At 34.5% G+C, this 18289-nt stretch overlaps 2 protein-coding genes and 1 long non-coding RNA gene across 10 annotated transcripts; all 3 read left to right on the forward strand.

Annotated features, from left to right (window-relative positions):
• The first annotated feature begins 5959 nt into the window (after positions 1 to 5959).
• On the forward strand, positions 5960 to 6784 carry LOC145003799 (heavy metal-associated isoprenylated plant protein 46-like). The gene is made up of 3 exons (XM_078962712.1): positions 5960 to 6094; positions 6184 to 6262; positions 6461 to 6784. Exons 1-3 carry the CDS (start codon positions 6086 to 6088, stop codon positions 6715 to 6717), a joined length of 345 nt encoding a protein of 114 aa, XP_078818838.1. The 5' UTR covers positions 5960 to 6085; the 3' UTR covers positions 6718 to 6784.
• Positions 6785 to 12247: 5463 nt separating this feature from the next.
• On the forward strand, positions 12248 to 14237 carry LOC145003744 (large ribosomal subunit protein eL20-like). Of its 8 annotated transcripts, none has more exons than XR_013662154.1 (6): positions 12248 to 12815; positions 12983 to 13058; positions 13189 to 13252; positions 13334 to 13498; positions 13841 to 13973; positions 14194 to 14236. XR_013662154.1 is itself a non-coding variant. In XM_078962653.1 (5 exons), exons 2-5 carry the CDS (start codon positions 13003 to 13005, stop codon positions 14218 to 14220), a joined length of 309 nt encoding a protein of 102 aa, XP_078818779.1. In that variant the 5' UTR covers positions 12248 to 12815; positions 12983 to 13002; the 3' UTR covers positions 14221 to 14237. The 8 variants fall into 8 exon arrangements, 3 of the variants coding, with proteins under 3 accessions (XP_078818779.1, XP_078818778.1, XP_078818777.1); XR_013662156.1 differs by having other exon boundaries at positions 13579 to 13973; positions 14197 to 14233; XR_013662153.1 differs by having other exon boundaries at positions 14197 to 14233.
• A 25-nt stretch (positions 14238 to 14262) lies between these two features.
• LOC145003746 (uncharacterized) lies at positions 14263 to 16608 on the forward strand. Its single transcript, XR_013662158.1, has 6 exons — positions 14263 to 14338; positions 14708 to 14772; positions 15029 to 15115; positions 15189 to 15243; positions 15336 to 15459; positions 15657 to 16608. It is a non-coding gene; the product is annotated as an uncharacterized LOC145003746 (long non-coding RNA).
• Positions 16609 to 18289: the final 1681 nt, after the last annotated feature.

The raw sequence follows: 18289 nt of genomic DNA on the forward strand, positions 1-18289 counted from the left end.
AGTTGTTGCTAAGGTTTTGATTTTCAAGTTGGAATTGGTTATGAGGTCGCAATTTATAAAGTTCTTCATGATTTTCTTAAGGGGGTTGGATATAACGCATAAATTCTTGGTTTGATCATCTTTGCTCGGTGAAGCAATGGTTTGTATTGGCATAGCAGAGAGTGAAGGGTTATTAAGGTTTTGGTACATCATATGCTTTGGTTTAGGGTCAAGTACACAGTCGGTATGTTTTGAGGATCATTTTTGCATGTTTTTGTTAGTGTCTCCAGCCAGGGACTAAGGGCAAACTCATAATTGGATGTTCATTAGTTGTAGGGAAGGGTCTTCAAGAAGAATACGAGTGGCCATTTTCGAGTGGGCTTGTAATGGGAACTCGCGTTGGGAATCGCGCTTGTATCCGTGCAAGGTCTGTACTAAGAAAGATGTGGATCAATAAATTTTTATGTCTAAGGCCTCAACAAGAGGGTTAAGGATTTAGCTTACGTGTCTGTGCTCTAGGATTGTTCACCTGTGTAAAGGTCGCGCAAGTGATGATGGAAATTGTGGTTTTCAAGTAATATTATTATGTCTCGGTTTAGAGGAAGATGCATGGCCTAATATTCGAAAAGACTTAATTAAAGCGTTGATGAAATATAAGCCGTATAATGTTGGCATGTTTGAACCCAAAATTAGTCTCATAATTGCAACACTTTAAATTTTTCAGCAGTCATGCACCTATTGGATAATAATATCAGAAATATGTATTCTCATTGCTTCAAGATATAATGTAATACTACATGATTTAACCGTCACAGGTAGTCAGACATAGCTACCACTTCGATCTTTTCCATCATTTTAGTATAAATGTGTTGCCATAGCAATTGGATATCAAAATAACAGTCATTACATCAAAGCTATATTGGATGGAGGTTACCTGATGAATACTATTCCACCACATTGTGAAACATCCTAAAAATACGATCCAAATTTTTTTTGTTTTTAAATAATAATAAAGGTCATAACACTGAATGTCATATAATAAAAGTCATACGTCGGATATCTCAAAAGCCATAATAAAAGTGTTGTATCAAAAATGTATCAAATCATATCTAAGTATCGGAAAAAAACTCCCAGGAATAAAGCTAAAGTTGTGGTGTGTGCGATGCCGTCATCCCGAGCTCTTCCCTTTACTTGCGGAAGTACCTGAAACCAAAACTGAAACTGTAAGCACAAATCCCCCAAACCACCACATACCATACAATAACATATAAACACATATTAGGCCTTGCCCACTACATCAGACCGATGTCCGAAAACTGCATCAGGCCGAAGTCCGGAACTGAGTGAGACCTTATCCCATGCATCGGACCGAAGTCCGGAACTAACTGCATCGGACTGAAGTCCGGAACTGACTGGGACCTTGTCCCCTTCATCGGACAAAAGTCTGGAACTCACTGCATCGGACCGAAGTCCGGAAACTAACTGAGCATAACATAGCATAGCATAAACATATCAACTAGCAATAACACATAAACTGCATACTGCATCGGGTCGTAACCCGGAACACATAACACATGAAAACTGCCTGAGCTACGAAGGCATCCAACATTCTAACTACTGCATCGGACCGAGGTCCGGAAGCTACTACTAATTAAACGGGTCGGCATTGTGGCCTTAGACCCGTTCCTACTAGAAGGAAACTCACCTTGTAGCCTAGCTGCTGAAAGAACTGCTCCGGAATCTGTCTGCTGCGGCTCCGGCTTCACCTCGACTACAATTTCCATAAGTACCCTCAATCAAGTACTGATAATAATTCTGAGGGTAAAAAGACTATCTTACACTTGGTCAAAGTCAACCTATCAGTCAAAGTCCACATTCAGTTGGCCTGACTCGTCGAGTTGGGTCACCAACTCGTCGAGTCCTTATTCTCACTTTCTTACCTCACCCCGATACTACTCGTTGAGTTCAGCATAAATTCGACGAGTTACTCTTCGAACTAACACTCAGACAATCTGCATCCGACTCGCCGAATTGTATGAACAACTCGTCGAGCTCTCCTTCAACATATGAACACTCTGACTGTGACTCGCCAAGTTATATGAACAACAAGTCGGGTCTGTTCTTGAGTCATGAAGATTGCCTTGGACGCGCCGAGTCAGGGCATTGACTCGCCGTGTTCTTCCACGAATGAGTCTAACCTCTAGCTCACTGAGTCCATCTCTCCCTCACTGGTTCCACTCGGTATAACTCGAAAAGGGGGAAACAGGGGACTCGCGACTCGACTCGCTGAGTCTGAAGAACGACTCGCCGAGTCGTATACATGCAATCACTATACACTCGATTCTGCTTGAAACCAGTTCATTCCATTCATAGATCTAGGTTCTAGGGGCTTAATTAACACGTAAAGTTTCCAACTTTACGTGTGGATAACATCAAATGGAGGTTTTAAGGCTCAAAGCACACTATAAGAGTAGATCTAGAGCTTTCATGTAAAATGGCTCCAGAAAGGTACTAGATCTAAGCTTCTGGAACTCAAACCTAGATAGATCTGAAGGCTATTCATCTCAATGAGTCCTCTATGCTATTACCAAGCCAAGAAATGGTTCAAGAATAGCTTTAATGGCTTTCCAAAGGGGATTAAAGCATAGAAACAGAAAAATGGTCGAGTTATACCTTACTATACTCTTAAATGCCACAAAGATCTTGGATCTCCTTCTTCTCCCCTTGATCTACCTTCCTTCTTCTCACAAGATCTTCAAAGAATCACACCAAAACACACAAAAACCTAAGAGAGTTCTAGGGTTTCGAGAAGGATGCTTTGGGGGTGATGGAGGCTGACTTGGGGTCCCAAAAAGTTGTTTAAATAAGGTGCAAACCCTTGAAATTAGGGTTTCATCCAGACTGGCGGACTCGCCGAGTCCAGGATATGGACTCGCCGAGTAGCCAACTTAAACGTGCTCAAAATCCCAACGATTCTGGCTACTGACTCGTCGAGTTCCTCTTGAGAACTTGAAAAAATAAATATTTAAATACATACCAGAATTTGGGGTGTTACACATTGAATGAGATAGGTAACTCTATATAAAGATCGACTAGACGCATATAAGTAGTTTTTGACCACTAATCATAGTACTTAAGATGTTTTAGACAAATTGAAGTTGTAATATGAATTTTATATAAAAACAAATGTATTTGATTGACAAAGTTATTGTGTGGGACGTATGATTTATTTTTTTTTAGAAATTTATATGCACTTATTATTATTATTATTATTATTTTTAAAAAGACTATAAATTGAACAGGTTCAATAAGTAAAAGGTGTTAAATGAAACTTATTTCAAATTTTGAAGGATAATAAGTGAAAAATCTCATTTATTTGACCAAATCTAATTGTTTAATAATACAAAAAAAATGAATTTAATAAAGAAACTAGATGAGGAACCCGACTTTGAAGGGTATGGATTTGGACAACTCCGATCATTTTGGCAGCTTCGTGTTGTTATCGATAGAAAGGATTACATAGTAATTTGGAGTGAATATAACTGTAAAAAATAGTTTTTAAGATAATACATAGAAAAAAAACCTAATCACACCAAATCATAAAATAGTGTGGTCGTGGCAAGAAAATATATTGAACAGGGGGTTGATTATAAACTTTCAGGTAAATCAATAATTAAACTACCAAGATAAACTATATGTAAGTGGGTCACTTCGTTGCTATAATACTAGTAAAAAATTTATAAAGATTTTAGATGTTGAAACTTGAAACTTGAAAGTCTTGAATTGTTGTTTACCTTTGTGATTACATCTGTAATGAGGAGTTTAGCAATTTTGATTTCGTCAGCAGTACCCAATAGTTTTAGATATAAGTGGTGATGAATCTTGGATGCAGTATCAGAGAGAATCCCAATTGTGGCTCCTAAGACACTTTGAATATTGATTATCCTTGCATCACCTTTCTCAAGAATCCTATTAAACTAAGAATTGAAAGAAAGGAGAATTAAAATGAGTTGTATAAGATTGGTTTATGTATAAAAGGAAAATAAAGGATGATTACTTACTTCTTTTTCACAAAACCTAAATAGTATCTTCTTCACTGCTTCTGGAGTATCGACTGCAATTTCTGCAGAGTTTCTTGGTGGACCTGATGATGATAACAGAGACTATTATTTAGTCGGAGAATTTCATTGATGCATTAATCAAACCACATAGGAAACTCAAACACAGTCTATAATAAGCTTTCATAACAATAATGGCTCCAATCGAGTAGGCATCAACCCCAACCCTAATCACCTAAATCGAACCATAGCACAAACCAAGTTCTCCTATCAACGACCAAAAACAAAATCATTTAACATATGATTTAAAGCAAAGTTTAACAAAACGAACTTGCAATTTTCAAAGTCGGATTCATGATACAATGAACATGAATCACCTCTTGAGAATAGAAGATATATAAAAACTCGGATGAAAATAAATTTGAGAAAAATCAATCATCTATACAAAGATATAGAGAAATAGAGCGGGGACAAAACCTCATTCGTTGACTACGATGATGTTGATGCTGACTGAAAAGCTGGTGAGGCGGTGGAAGCAAACAATGATGAGTGAAGAAAAACGACGTATGCGTGTGAGGGCAGATAACTGAAAGTGTGATGTGGGCATCTGCTTTATATATGGCTGAAATGGATTGTTGAACTCACATAGTGTACCAATGGTTGATTCCGGTCCAGTGGAGGCATCAAGAAGAACGAAGATCGATACGCTGTTGGAAGCCACCGATCAGATATTGAGAAGCTATGCCGGTGGGAACAATCTAGAAAGAAAGAGATAGAAGACTAACCAGAAGCGGAGGTAAAGTAAGGTAAAGTAAGTGAGCGGTGGCGGAAGACTCGGGAAGTAATAGCCCTAACCCCCTGTCGAATTGCTAACACGTGTTGACAAAGAATATACAATACATCAAAAAATGAAATCAAGCCGAAATTGCACCCACACACATAAACAAGGGACACATAGACATAAAGATCGTTAAAATTAGATATCGTATGAACAAGTTACGATGTTTGGAATACAAAACCTAAGCCAAACCACAAGTTCAATGCAACCAAGCAATCCAGGTTGCGATGAACATAAACATCAACAGCCCAAACACCTCATCAATCAGGGACGGATGTAGGATTTGGTAGTAGGTGTTGTCAGTCTGTAGTAGGTGTTGCCGGTAAGTAGACAAAAGAAAAAACATTTGAAAAATATCGAAAAATTTACACTACGTAAAGACAAGTAGGGTTGTCGGTGCCACTGCGGGCACCCAAAGAGAACCGTCCCTATCATCAATGATAGTCCCATGTTAGATGTCATGAGAAAAACCTTAAATAAATCATTCATAAATACTGAATTGGTACAAAAACAAAAAATGACTTATTTTGAAACAAAAAAAAAAATAATGACTAAATGTGTACAAAAATATTAAGGACTAAATGTCTACAAAATGAGAAATATATTACACTAATAAGTCATTTTTTCGGCTAACCTGAAATAACCGGTTATAAGGATTGGATGTATACAGTTTAACAAGTTGAAATAGTAAATATGAAAAGAAAAAAAAAAAAAAAAAAAAAAAAAAAAAAAAAAAAAAAAAAACTCAGTTATCAAATGTGTATAAATTGAAAAATATATTACCCTTTTAAATCATTATCTCTTTATTATATGTAAATAACTGTAGTTTAGAAAAACAAAAACGGGTAATTTTAAACATTTATGTAAATGAAAGGCATGTCAACAAAAGTTTGAAAAAGTAGAAGTACGTATGCATATGATCTAGAAAATGACGTGCCTTTATTGCCTTTACAGTCCCAGAAGTTGCCGACAGAGATCCAAAAAAAAGTTATTAAATTATTTGTAAAATAAAATAGTGCGAAGCTTCCTTTCCCACGGCGTTGACGACCTTGTCGTCTTCGTCCTCAGTGAACTCCTGGACAATATTCTATAAATACCCTCTCAGTACTTTGAATCTTCACACGTCTTCTTTAAATCCTCTTATTTTCCAATTCACTAAATCCAATACAGATACACTCGGCACACTCAAATCAGCATCTACTTCACAGAAATGGCAAAGGTACACAATTGTTTACTAATCCACTTCAATTCTGTTTTGTTTTTTTCGAATAAGTTAAACTCAATTTGTGTAATCGATTGGTTTTGCAGCAAAAGATTGTGCTGAAGGTGACAATGAACAACGAAAAGAAAATCCGTAAGGCTCTGAAAATCGCAGTTAGTCTCTCCGGTAAGATCATGTTTCGAGATTTTCCTCTTCCCAATTTTCACTTAATTCTCGTTTTCTAGAAAAATCGCTTAATTACAATTTCATAACGTAAATGTTAACCTCAATTTGAATTGTGGGTTTTATACCTGATCACTGTTAACCTCAATTGGAATTGATTGAATTACTCGACTAAATCATGATCTGAAAATTGATGAACAGGAGTCGAATCAGCATCTTTCGTTGGATCAGATAAAACCCAAATCGCTGTGACTGGGGAACATGTCGACTCAGTTGAACTGGCGACCTTGCTAAGGAAAGGTGTCGGATACACAGAGCTACTGAGTGTTGGTCCGGTGGAGGAGAAGAAACCAGCCGCCGCAAAGGAAACAAATCCCACGGTGGCGCCACTAGATTTTACAGTTAATCCATACCAATATTACTACGGCAGCTATGGGATGCCCTACTATGCATATTAGATTTAGAGACCCTTGATGTACATATTATCTTTGTGATATATGGGAAAATTTTGCGATACTTTATATACATTAGTTTATTAAGCATCTTATTAAAAAAAATAAAGATAGTCTTGTAAATTATTTCCATATGTCGTCATTGAATACTAATTTGTTCCATATGTCGTCATTGAATTCTAATTCTTATATATTTTTACTATCTTATAAAAGAAATCTTACTATTTCTATAAATAGATTGAATATAATAATATTATTTTTTTAAGACGTCCAAATCATTAAACTGATAGTACAAGTCACTACCAATAAAATATTAATAATTATTTGAATTAACCCAATTAGATTAAATCGTACAAACAATAATACAACGTATACAAGTAGCTAATACGATACATAAAAGATCTTTGACCCGGTTCCTTTATCTTTCCCTCTTATCTCCATCTCCCAGTTGATTCTTATCTCCATCTCCCAGTTGATTGACTCACTTAATTCCTTATAAATCTGCAATAATCTTTCAACAAACGTGCTGAACTTTTCCTATATCTAAGCTAAATATAAACAACATAAATATATTGAAGGCAGTAAGGCACATAAGATTAAATTCCTTTGTTCCTTGGATTCCTCCATCTTCTGAGTGCCTTCCTTCTCTCCCACTTCTTCATGTCTTTTGAAATACAGAAACCCTAATGTCGTTAGACTCTCTCTCTCTCTCTCTCTCTCTCTCTCTCTCTCTCTCTCTCTCTCTCTCTCGTTGTTGCCACCAAACTCAACCACCTCAAGTGTTCATTTTTCTCAATGCTACAACGACTCCAACCCATCTGGCAACGATTTCCGTAAGCAACTCAAGTTTACCCTTCCTACCCATAGGTTTCTTGATTTTTGTTGTCCTATTTTGGGTTTTTCATCATAATATGCTGCAACGACCCTCAACTCTTTGTCGATGTTCGATTCCTTTGGTGATGGAACCCATCTCTATAAAGTACTCACCATAGCTCTTTTTTTTAATCCTCTTTCTAACTCACTGTGTATATCGATAGTCGACCCTCCTGCCTCACTTCTTTGAGTCTCAAGGTACAAGTTTTGGAAATCAAAGATATGTTTGTTTTTTTTACATGTTTTTCTGAAGATTCAAGCTACAACTGTGGAAAATCAACGATAATTAGTTTGTTTTTTCCAGTATTTTTCTAGATTCAAGCTAGAAATTTGGGAAATCATCTCAGTTTTTTTTAATATATTTCAGACTTCTTTGCTTGCAGATCCAAAAGCAAGAGAGATTGACACACTAAAAAAGGAACTACAAAACTCCATGAAGCAACTCTGGATAAACTTGAGTTGGTGAAAACATAATCTGAAAGTTTATCATCACAGAAGGTAATAAAATGTGAGAAAAATAAGAAATTAAATGTGATTATAGGTTAAAATGAAACAACTCAAAAGTGGTTGAGTTGATGTTGTAAGCCTAAAAGGTTTCGTATAGAGTTGATCTGTTTTGGGCAAGGAACCGGTAACCACTGTGTGTTTGTTTGTGTATTGAGGCCTGAGTCTTGGCGGTCTCCTCGTATCACTCTATATTTAGGCAAAAGGAATCGAATCTTGGCAATTATCACTCCTCTGTCGATCTCAAAACAGTTTAGTATGTGGTAGCCTTTGGCATATCTGCAACTTAGTTTTTTTTTTACCTGTCAACATCAATGTTGTTGGAATTGAATTTTTTTTATTTGGTATCAAATACTCTGAAAGTTGCTTTAAATTTGGAAAAGAATGTAGGAAATATACAATTTCTTTATGTATTTTGATTTTCGTTTTCTAAAGGACAAGATGTTAATACTTTGTTATTTTGTTACAGAAAAATGAAAATGAAGGTGGAAAAGATGCCATGAGGTAACTACTTTCTACTACAAATCTCAAATTTCCATGCCTAAACTCCCAAGTTGTTCTAATCATTTACTTTGAATTTTGATGCCCTTTATATTGACCATATTCATCATGCGTGTACTTAGGTTTTCTGAATTTAGGTGTATTCGTATGATTTTTAGTGAAAAATGATGTTGTGTTTTTGTTGCAGCAGCAGATGATGAACATAAATAAGAAGGTGGTGGATTTGTGAGTAAAGGTTTGGATCTGTCTACTTCACTACACCAAATAAGTAAAGCTAACATCTTTTTTTGCTCTGATGCTTAGAGTCTCTGGTTCATCTATTGATTTTATCCTTTAGTTATTGATTTGTCTTCTCATAAAAGTTTTCATCTTGTACATGATGAACTATGAAGTCATTGTTGGCTAAATCTTCTTGACCACCTTCACCCCCATCTTACTTCATATTGCCACCGTTCACAACCACCATCTCTCTTTAACAGCCAACGAAATCTATGTTTCTTCAGGTTTTCAATTTCTCTCAAATGTTTTCAATATCTCCTTTTTCTCATGAAATTTATGGTAACTCAATTTAGGTTCTCTATTTAGATTGTTTCATATAAAAGTTTCTTTTAATATACTGTTTTGTGGCTTGCATGCTTTATTGTTGGTGGCTCATGTGTTTCTTCGGTATGTTTGGAGAAGTAATAATGAGAAATCTTCGATGACTAGGTCTGAGACAGAAGGAAGAGGAAGGACCACATGAAACTATTGGGTTGAATAACAATGAAAATGAGTAAATCTCTATGAACTTTCATCTCCATTAGTCTTTTCTCCTTTTTGTTCATCACTTTACTTTTTCACTGGCTATTTTTTCTTTGGTTTTAGGTTTATGAAGAAGAAGCAAATCTAAAGAATAAGCAATCCTAGAGAAGAAGCAGACATGCACTCTGAAACTCTGTCTTTTCCTAGGGTTTACCCCAAAATGATCAAATCACAATTTTTATGTTTGTATAGGAAAAAGGAACGGGTTAGATGATGCTTTTACCCAGTTTAAGTTATTTAAGCTGGGATTTAGTTTACAAACTGATAACTAAATAAACATGATTTTTTTTAATTTCCATGTTAATTTGGTTTTAAGAGGTTTCTGCAAATTCTTCATCATTATGTGCATATTGAAAACCACCCATGCTCTTCCTTTGTACGTTTATGTGCTTTGTAAGTTTGTTTGTGTATGTATATGTGTTTTATGTATAATGTAAGGTTTGCATTCTATGTCAAATGGTTTTGGCTTGAATATTAAGATCTAAAAGGCATACTTAATATATGTTTTTTGTGTTGAAAGTTCAATTGTAGACATGAGGAATACGACAAGTCAATACTTAATAATAAATATAGACTTTAAAACATTTTTTTTTAATTTTACTATCGATAAGTTACTTTGAATCAGTCATTTAATATTTTTATATTACATGTATGGAAAGGTACTCATGTTTCTTTTCTATGTTGATATGTGACAGTGTATGACATTGTAGAAAGAGGGAGTTGCTCTGAAGTTAGTAGTAGCATTAGTATCCTTTTTATCTTTTATGCTTGGGAAGAAAAGCTTCAGGAAGAAGTTCATAGTAGATTAATTTGCTTAATGTAACAATCGTAGGGTATTTAACCATTTATTATCTTGGTATTGAATTATTTTATCTTCTTTGTGTGTATCAAATGAAAGAAACAAAGAATAAAGCATTTGCTTAATTCAAAGAAACGAGAATGCATATTTAAATTTTTATTAATACTTTTGTTGGATTTCAAAGAATAAAACATTTGTTTAATTTAAAGAAATGATAGTAGGCCAATCTATAATAGCCTGTGAATTTTTGGTGAAATGATAGTAGGCCAATATCTATGTGTGTAATGAAACATAAGTAGGCTGCAATGTATTGTGTATTTTCCTTTTGTCCAACTAATGTGTCTAATATTTGTATTTTCTTGCAGCTTGAGTACAGAGTGGTTAAAGAATACCGAATGAAAACCTCAAGTTCATCACTTTCTTCATTTTTAAATGACCCAAAAATTAAACAAGTTTCCCTAGAGAATCAGTTACTTGAATGAGTTTTTTGTCGGAAATGATTTGTATGTAGGTATTTGTTTTCCATAAAATAACAACATACTTTATGAGTTGTTGAGATTTTTTTTGCTACTATAAATTATGTTTCAACTAAGATTAATGTTGAAGTATGCATAAAAAATAAGTTCAACTATTCATTTTGTAGTTTTGAAACCCGTTGGTTAATACAAGTTGCATCAAACGGGTGCTTATCATGTAGATAAAATGAAAAGATTTTATATTATTTTAAATAAATAAACAATAAAGGGAATGAACAAGGTACACAATTAATTTTGTAGTGCTCTTTTTATATTAATTTATACATTTTAAATAATATTTTTTATGCAAAAGTAGTAAACGTTTTGTAAAGTTTAATATAATATGATAACTTATATCTAACATTTCTTTTATATCAACTTTTTGTCTTGTAATCTGAATTCAAAAAAATTATCTCTAACTTCCAAAAGTTATTATTCCAGTTAAGATTTTAAATAATGACTTTGATTTTGTTGTTCAAAAAATATTTTTAAATTAACTTTATATTTTTGTTTTTAATTTATGGTAAAATAGATGAATAAAATAACATAGTTTTTATAACTTTATATTTTTGTTGTAATAACATAGTTTTTTGTAACGTATGTTAATTTTCATTTAACTGTTAGGTTATTAACATAGTCAACATAAGGGCACTATGAAATTGTTCACTGTTTTTTACTGAGTAACTATTTGAAGTCCGTGAAAAATAAAACAATCACTAGAAGGAAAATCTTTCTCGGAGCTAAACTACAAAAACACCTCGCATTCACCACCTGTTGTATTTTGCAGGTACGTCCGCTACTTATTCTTTGGAATAAAAAAAATTCTTTTTTACATTCGATCAATAGATTAAAAACACATACCCAAAAACCGCAAAACTGACCATGTACGTTCGCTGCTTATTCGTTGGAATATAAACTGCTCTTGGAGATAAACTATTCAACGTCGCTGGTTTGGAAATGAGTTCTTACTATGTAATTTATTTTTTATTTTATTTAATTTGGTCCTTTTGTGTTTTGTAATTTGGTTAATACTTAATGGTTTAATGATTTGATCTGATAGTTGCAAAGAAATTGTTCACCTAAATGAACTAATAATCGTTGGAAAGAAAACGATTAACTAATAACCATTAGAAAGAAAACGAATCATTGAATTGAAACTAACACTTAGTGATATTTGTCAATACATTTAATGTAGAATGTTTCCTAAAACAAAGTAATCGTTAAACCGGAACAAATCATTGTCAGCAGAAAAGAAATTAATTGTCGATAAAAACTATTCGCCGCCCGCTGTTTTGCGCGGGTATACGACTAGTATATATATATATATATATATATATATATATATATATTAAAGGTGGACACTTTTTAGGAATAGTGAACTTCTTCAATTTTTTAGCAAAAATAACCCATAAGTTTTCATATTTTTAGTGGTTCATGTTTTTAGCACTAAAGTTTGTGATGTTAGCTATTTGGTTCCCTGAATTATTAACAGTGTAAAGATAAATATGAGCTCGGATGTGTCATTCCCACGTTTCCCCTCACCGGTTCTGCCTCGCTTCCTGTGCTTCCCACCATTTTTTTTCTAGATTTTTCCATTTCTAATGGACAGTTCTAAACACAACCACCACACCTTCGACTCATTCCAGATTGTTGGCAACCGATCCTTCCAGCGTCTTCCTTTTCATCCGCTGTCTTCTACACCGAGTCAAAGTCATCAACGGCTTCGACGTTTTCGGTTTTTGTTTTGCTCCACTCGGTCGGCCGGATAGGTGTAGATTATCACCATCACTACATTGGAACCACCGATTCAGGGCGAATATTAGTCGTGAGTATTTTGTCGGAGGCCAGATCGGTGTTTCCTGTGATGAGGTATTCCACGCTTCTCTCTGACCCTGCTTCTTCCGGCCCGACCCACCGATTCATCCATCTTCAACATCAAACGAACCCGGTCAAGACCACCGAATGAATAATCCGTCATCTTCGTTTCGTTTTGCTATTAGGGTTAATCAATTTTGGCATTTTTAATGCAACACACACATAAATTATGCAAGGATTGATCGAGGGAGCAGCTCTAGCTTCGGAAAATAAGTTATAGAGTTATTGTTCTTCATGTATATCTCTTAAATTGATTTCTCCAAATTAAACCTAATCTTAATTTTTATTTTTACCTGTTATCGCTTGAACAAACTACGGTGATTTCTTTTCTAGATTGCAATTTTGTATAGTAGAGTTGTCGAATGCTGACATTTGATTGTGTATTATATTGTCTTCCTTGCAGTTCCATCAGTTTCAGGTTGTATGCAGTGTATGAAGCTTTCGGCTACCAACAAAGTCCGTGCTAAGAGCAAGTTGTGGTACACATCGATAATCTGATGTCACCTTTTTCCCTTTCGATCCAATGAATTACATGTTACGCACACATACTTTTGTATTTTGATTGTTTATTACATGGATCGATAATCATTGTATGGTGTTGGAAATCAGGTACTTCCTCAGGAAACTAAAGAAGGTGAAGAAGAGTAATGGTCAGATGCTTGCTCTTAATGAGGTAATACTAATACTCTATTTTTTATTCGTTTTGTGCTGAAATCATATACTTCATTACATAATATTTGTTGTGCATGTATAGATTTTTGAGAAAAACCCATCGACTATTAGAAACTATGGTATCTGGTTGAGGTATCAATCTACAACCGGATACCATAACAAGTACAAAGATTACAGGGGCACAACCCTTAATGGGGGAGTTGAGCAGATGTACACTGAGATGGCTTCTTGCTACAGGGTGCATCAGGTAGACTCTCATGATGTCAGTTGAAGATTAAGAAGGAAATGAGGTTTTTTTGTAGCTTATACTTTTGGTATTTCATGCAGGTTACTTTAAAATTTTTATTTTTTTGATATGCATTTTGGTGGACACTTTGTGACGATGTTGAACCATCCATTTCTATATAATTTATATTAATGAGGGGTGAATGTTGCGACAAAATAGAACCACAGGGACAATTTCCATCATACCAATAGACTAGGAAAATAGATATAGATACTGTAGGTATATGAACACTTTTTTCCTTCAAAGTTTTGTACAATTCTAATTATATCTTTTCATTCCAAACATTATTGTATCATATGATAGGACAGAAAACAAAACAAGCACCATAGAGAGTTGTGGCCCAAAAGTTAGAAAGGATAACTTGGTGCAGAAGAAATTTCACCAAATAATAAGCTTGGAAGATCCCTGTACATTTGTGCTATATGAGATGAAAGAGGTAGGATCATATTTCTCATTTCTGGAATATACCTTCCACATTCTTTAGGCATTCGTTGTTGAACATAAGGATCTGTAGCTCCATTGTCACCTCTCTCATAGTAGGTTTATTTTCTACAGCTAATTCAATGCATCTCTATCTAAGCTCAGCTACTATCTATATTTTGTATTAATTTTCTATTATTCATATTATATTTTCTGATACTTGGATATTGTTAAAGCAGCAGCATTGGAGATATCTCAACTAGCTTTAGATCCAAAATCCTCATATATATATATATATATATATATATATATATATATATATATATATATATATATATATCATAGGATCACATTACAGAAAAGAAGACATATATTCCACAGGTAAATGAAGCAAAGGGTAATTTACTTTGTTCATATAGAATGAGAAGGGAATTCATGCCTTTTACACATTACAAAAAAAAAAAAAAGACTCTATCCCACCTTTTTTTGTTACAACAAAAAATTGCAGTTTTTTTCTCACTGACATGAATTTGACTCAGGGGAACCACAATACATACAGTATCATATCACAAATTACAAGTAAACAATTGAAGTTGGACTATTACCATCTGTAATTAACCATTTTATTTTTTGTTTTCTATTGAAAACGAATAGATGTCTTGGATGTTATTTGTAATAAACCTATTGATGTTTTCATTCACATTCAAAGTTGCTAAACAATATTTCATGTTTTATCTTTCTCATTTACAGTATCTAGAAGAGAAATACCCTTTGCGTTCTTTATTACCTCAACATCCTACAAGAAGATCAATAAGGTATTAGGTAATTTGCTTTCTAAAGAGGTGTACTTTACAATTTAATTACTATAGTGACCGCTAATCCCAAAACACAAATATTTTTTTTTTTTGTAAAAAAATGCGTTAGTCAAATTGTGTTGAATGTGATTCAACAAGACCAACAATATTTGCAATGTTAATTCAATGATCAGTGGTATGCATTTTGCATTGTGAGAGATAATATTAGTTTTAAAAACAATTTCTTAGATGTGATTTTTTTTTGGTTTTATGACAGTCGAATGCACCCATGAAGAAGGATTTTCTATTGTGGGAGATAACATTATTTTTGCAAATGGAAGCCAATTCTCTTACGTGGAAATTGGTTTTTCTTTTAATTCTCTTATTATTTTCTTTTTGTAAGTGGAAGTCTTTAATTATATATTTTACTCATGCAGGAGATAGACATATTGGCCATTGCAACTATGGAACCAATATGTGTCTTTTTCCTAAGTTAGTTTTTTTCTTTTGATACCCGAATTTAAAATTCCATGTTTTTTTATTTTTATTAATTTATTTCTAAAATTTGTACTAAATTTTTGCAGCTTTCGTCTTTGCACTCTTCTTTGCAGTCCTACACTTATCTCGGACAATGACGACGGGTTATAGACAGCTGATGAAACTTCAGCCTAGATGCATATATGAATGTAGAGGGTGTCCTAAAAGGAAGTATAGACCCTACAATTTCAAAGTATAGAATTAAAGAGATGCTTTAGAAAATGGAATAAAATTTTAAATCGTCTTCTAAGAAGAAACTACATGCTAGGGAAACGAAAAAGCATATTTTTTTTTCTTCTTTTTAACTCGTCTTTTGAATACCACTGTATGTCTTTAATCACTTTTGAATTACAATATTGGCCTTGCAGGAAAGTGACCGGGAAGAAATGTAAGCAGGAGATGCTGAAATAGAGCAATATTTGCTTCATTTCACTGGTACTACATCGCATATTCGGCCTTCAAATGGCTATCTTTATGTCATGGCAAAAGCTTTCAACTTTGTCAATGAGTAGCTTATATTTCACAAATTGAATGAGTTACCAAATGACATTTACAAAGAACAAACAATGGAAAAAATTATCGCATCCAACCCCCGCAACGCGGGGGTCCCCACCTAGTTCGTCATTACAAATGATACACTTTTGTACAACTAGTCGTTTACTTTATTATGAATCATACGAATGAACTTGGGCCGGACCGGAAAAAGTGATGTGGCATCTGTTGTGTGCATGAAATATGATGCTGATGTTGGCATGGAGAAACTGATGTACATACCAGTCATTTCTCCCTCCTCGGCAGGCAAATGTTATTTCCTTGTTGTCGGAAAACGCTTGGCAAAAAGATGCTAAGCTAGTGCTCTACTCCACGGGCGTGGAAATAAGAGCGACTCCTTCAGAACGTTATTAAGCGTCAAATTGGTGAGATGGTAAAAAGTTGCAAAAAGTATGTAATTTAGAAATACTTACAAAATAGCTTAATTTCTTAACGATTTAGCCAAAATAGCCAAAAATTAGCTTTTATCCAAAAATAGTTAGTGAAACCGCAGATGAGGCTAACACGCTTGTGGTTTCGTCAGCTCGGATGTAGAATTGTCGTTTGACATGAGATTTTGTATTATCTATAAAAAACATTCATGTTGCCTCATTTTTGAAACACGAAATCGCATATGGTATATGGCCATCTACGGTTTCCTGTTAAGTCCTCCGCGATTTCCACTTTTTTGATATTGCGGATTTTTATTTGTTTTGTTTACACTAAAAGTTTGTAAGTTTGACTACGATTTTTGTTCATTTTGAATAAGATTTTTGACATCTTTGGCTATGATTTTATATTTTCACTACTTTATATAGAATGCAGATAAAAAATCTAAAGTATTAGCGTTTATTTTTTCATGCTATAATTGTCATTAAAAATATTATAATTTCTACTAAATATTTTGATGTGGTTGTAATTGACGGAATGTGAGAGATAAATGATTATCAACTAAGATACCCTTGGCAACGAGGGGAAGTTCTAGAATGCTTAGTTCCGTGTGCGATTTTTGGAAAATATTACTTTTGTGAATTTATTTGGTGAAAGTAAGACTAGTTTGTTAGATAAATCAAATATTAGTCTTGCTTTCCGTTATCCCAAAATGTAGTATATTATAGTCATAGTTGATGATGGTTATGTTAGGAACCTGGTCAATGTAATTAAAGAGTTTTGGAAGAAAACATATGACTGTAATTTTCGTGGTTGTTGAAGGTGATGGTGGTAAAGAAGGAGATGATAGTGTTCAGTTGAAAACATATCCAGCGGAAAAGAAGCAACTTCTAATGTACCTCGAATTCATAGTGTTGCTGCTGAAAATGAAAATGTGGTGTAATCAACTATTCACTATGTGGATCCTCAAAATTATACGTATGTTGTTACATATGTTAATGATGTAGGTGCATGAGATAATACTGAACACCAACACCAAGTTCAACTTAATGAGGTCGGTAAAGTTAATGAAATTCAAAACCAAGAAGTTCCATTTTTTAGAGATGTCAATCTAGCTGGTTACAGGGATACAATAGTTGTTCGTTTAGATATATTCGGCCTATAAAGTAATTCCAATGGAGAAAAGTCAGATGGTGAACCAATACATAGGTTTCATATATCATATTGTTTGGATTATGGGTTCCCTAAGGATATGCATGGTTCTTTTGGGTTATAGACTTCGAATTAGACCAAGAAGGAAACCGTTATCCTATTCTAAGGTCGTGTGCGACCATGTTTTCATATGGTGTTGCTTGGGTAGCAGCATTGTTATGCTCAATTGGCATTGTGAGGGAGTTGCTTAGGTCCCTTAAAGGCAATGGGATGAGGTGGGTATCATTAGGCACGGAGTATTAGGCGGATGATGTGATGTTGACAAGGTTGGTGTGATACTGAAAACATTCCTGACATGGGATGAGGGCCGGGGAGGGCATTCCATACTCATGTTGTGGGCTCGGAGGCAATCCAGACCTATGCTGAGGACCTTGTAGGGGTATTCCGATCGTAGGCTGTGGGCCTAGTGATCATGATTGTTTATTTCTTCTATTGGTAGTACATTCGACATTGGTGTGTTGATCGGAATCGAGAGACCCACCAGTCAGATGGTTTGGATAAAGGAAGAAATACGGTTGTAGGGAGTATCAGTTAGGTATCAGAAAGTCTATGTAGGATGTATTGATTATGATTCCGGTTGCTCGCAAGTTGTTGCTAAGGTTTTGATTTTCAAGTTGGAATTGGTTATGAGGTCGCAATTTATAAAGTTCTTCATGATTTTCTTAAGGGGGTTGGATGTAACGCATAAATTCTTGGTTTGATCATCTTTGCTCGGTGAAGCAATGGTTGGTAATGGCATAGCAGAGAGTGAAGGGTTATTAAGGTTTTGGTACATCATATGGTTTGGTTTTGGGTCAGGTACACAGTCGGTATGTTTTGAGGATCATTTTTGCATATTTCTGTTATTGTCTCCAGCCAGGGACTAAGG

Source organism: Lactuca saligna, chromosome 7 (assembly GCF_052625555.1).
Source record: "Lactuca saligna cultivar CGN05327 chromosome 7, ASM5262555v1, whole genome shotgun sequence".
Taxonomy (NCBI): Eukaryota; Viridiplantae; Streptophyta; class Magnoliopsida; order Asterales; family Asteraceae; genus Lactuca; species Lactuca saligna.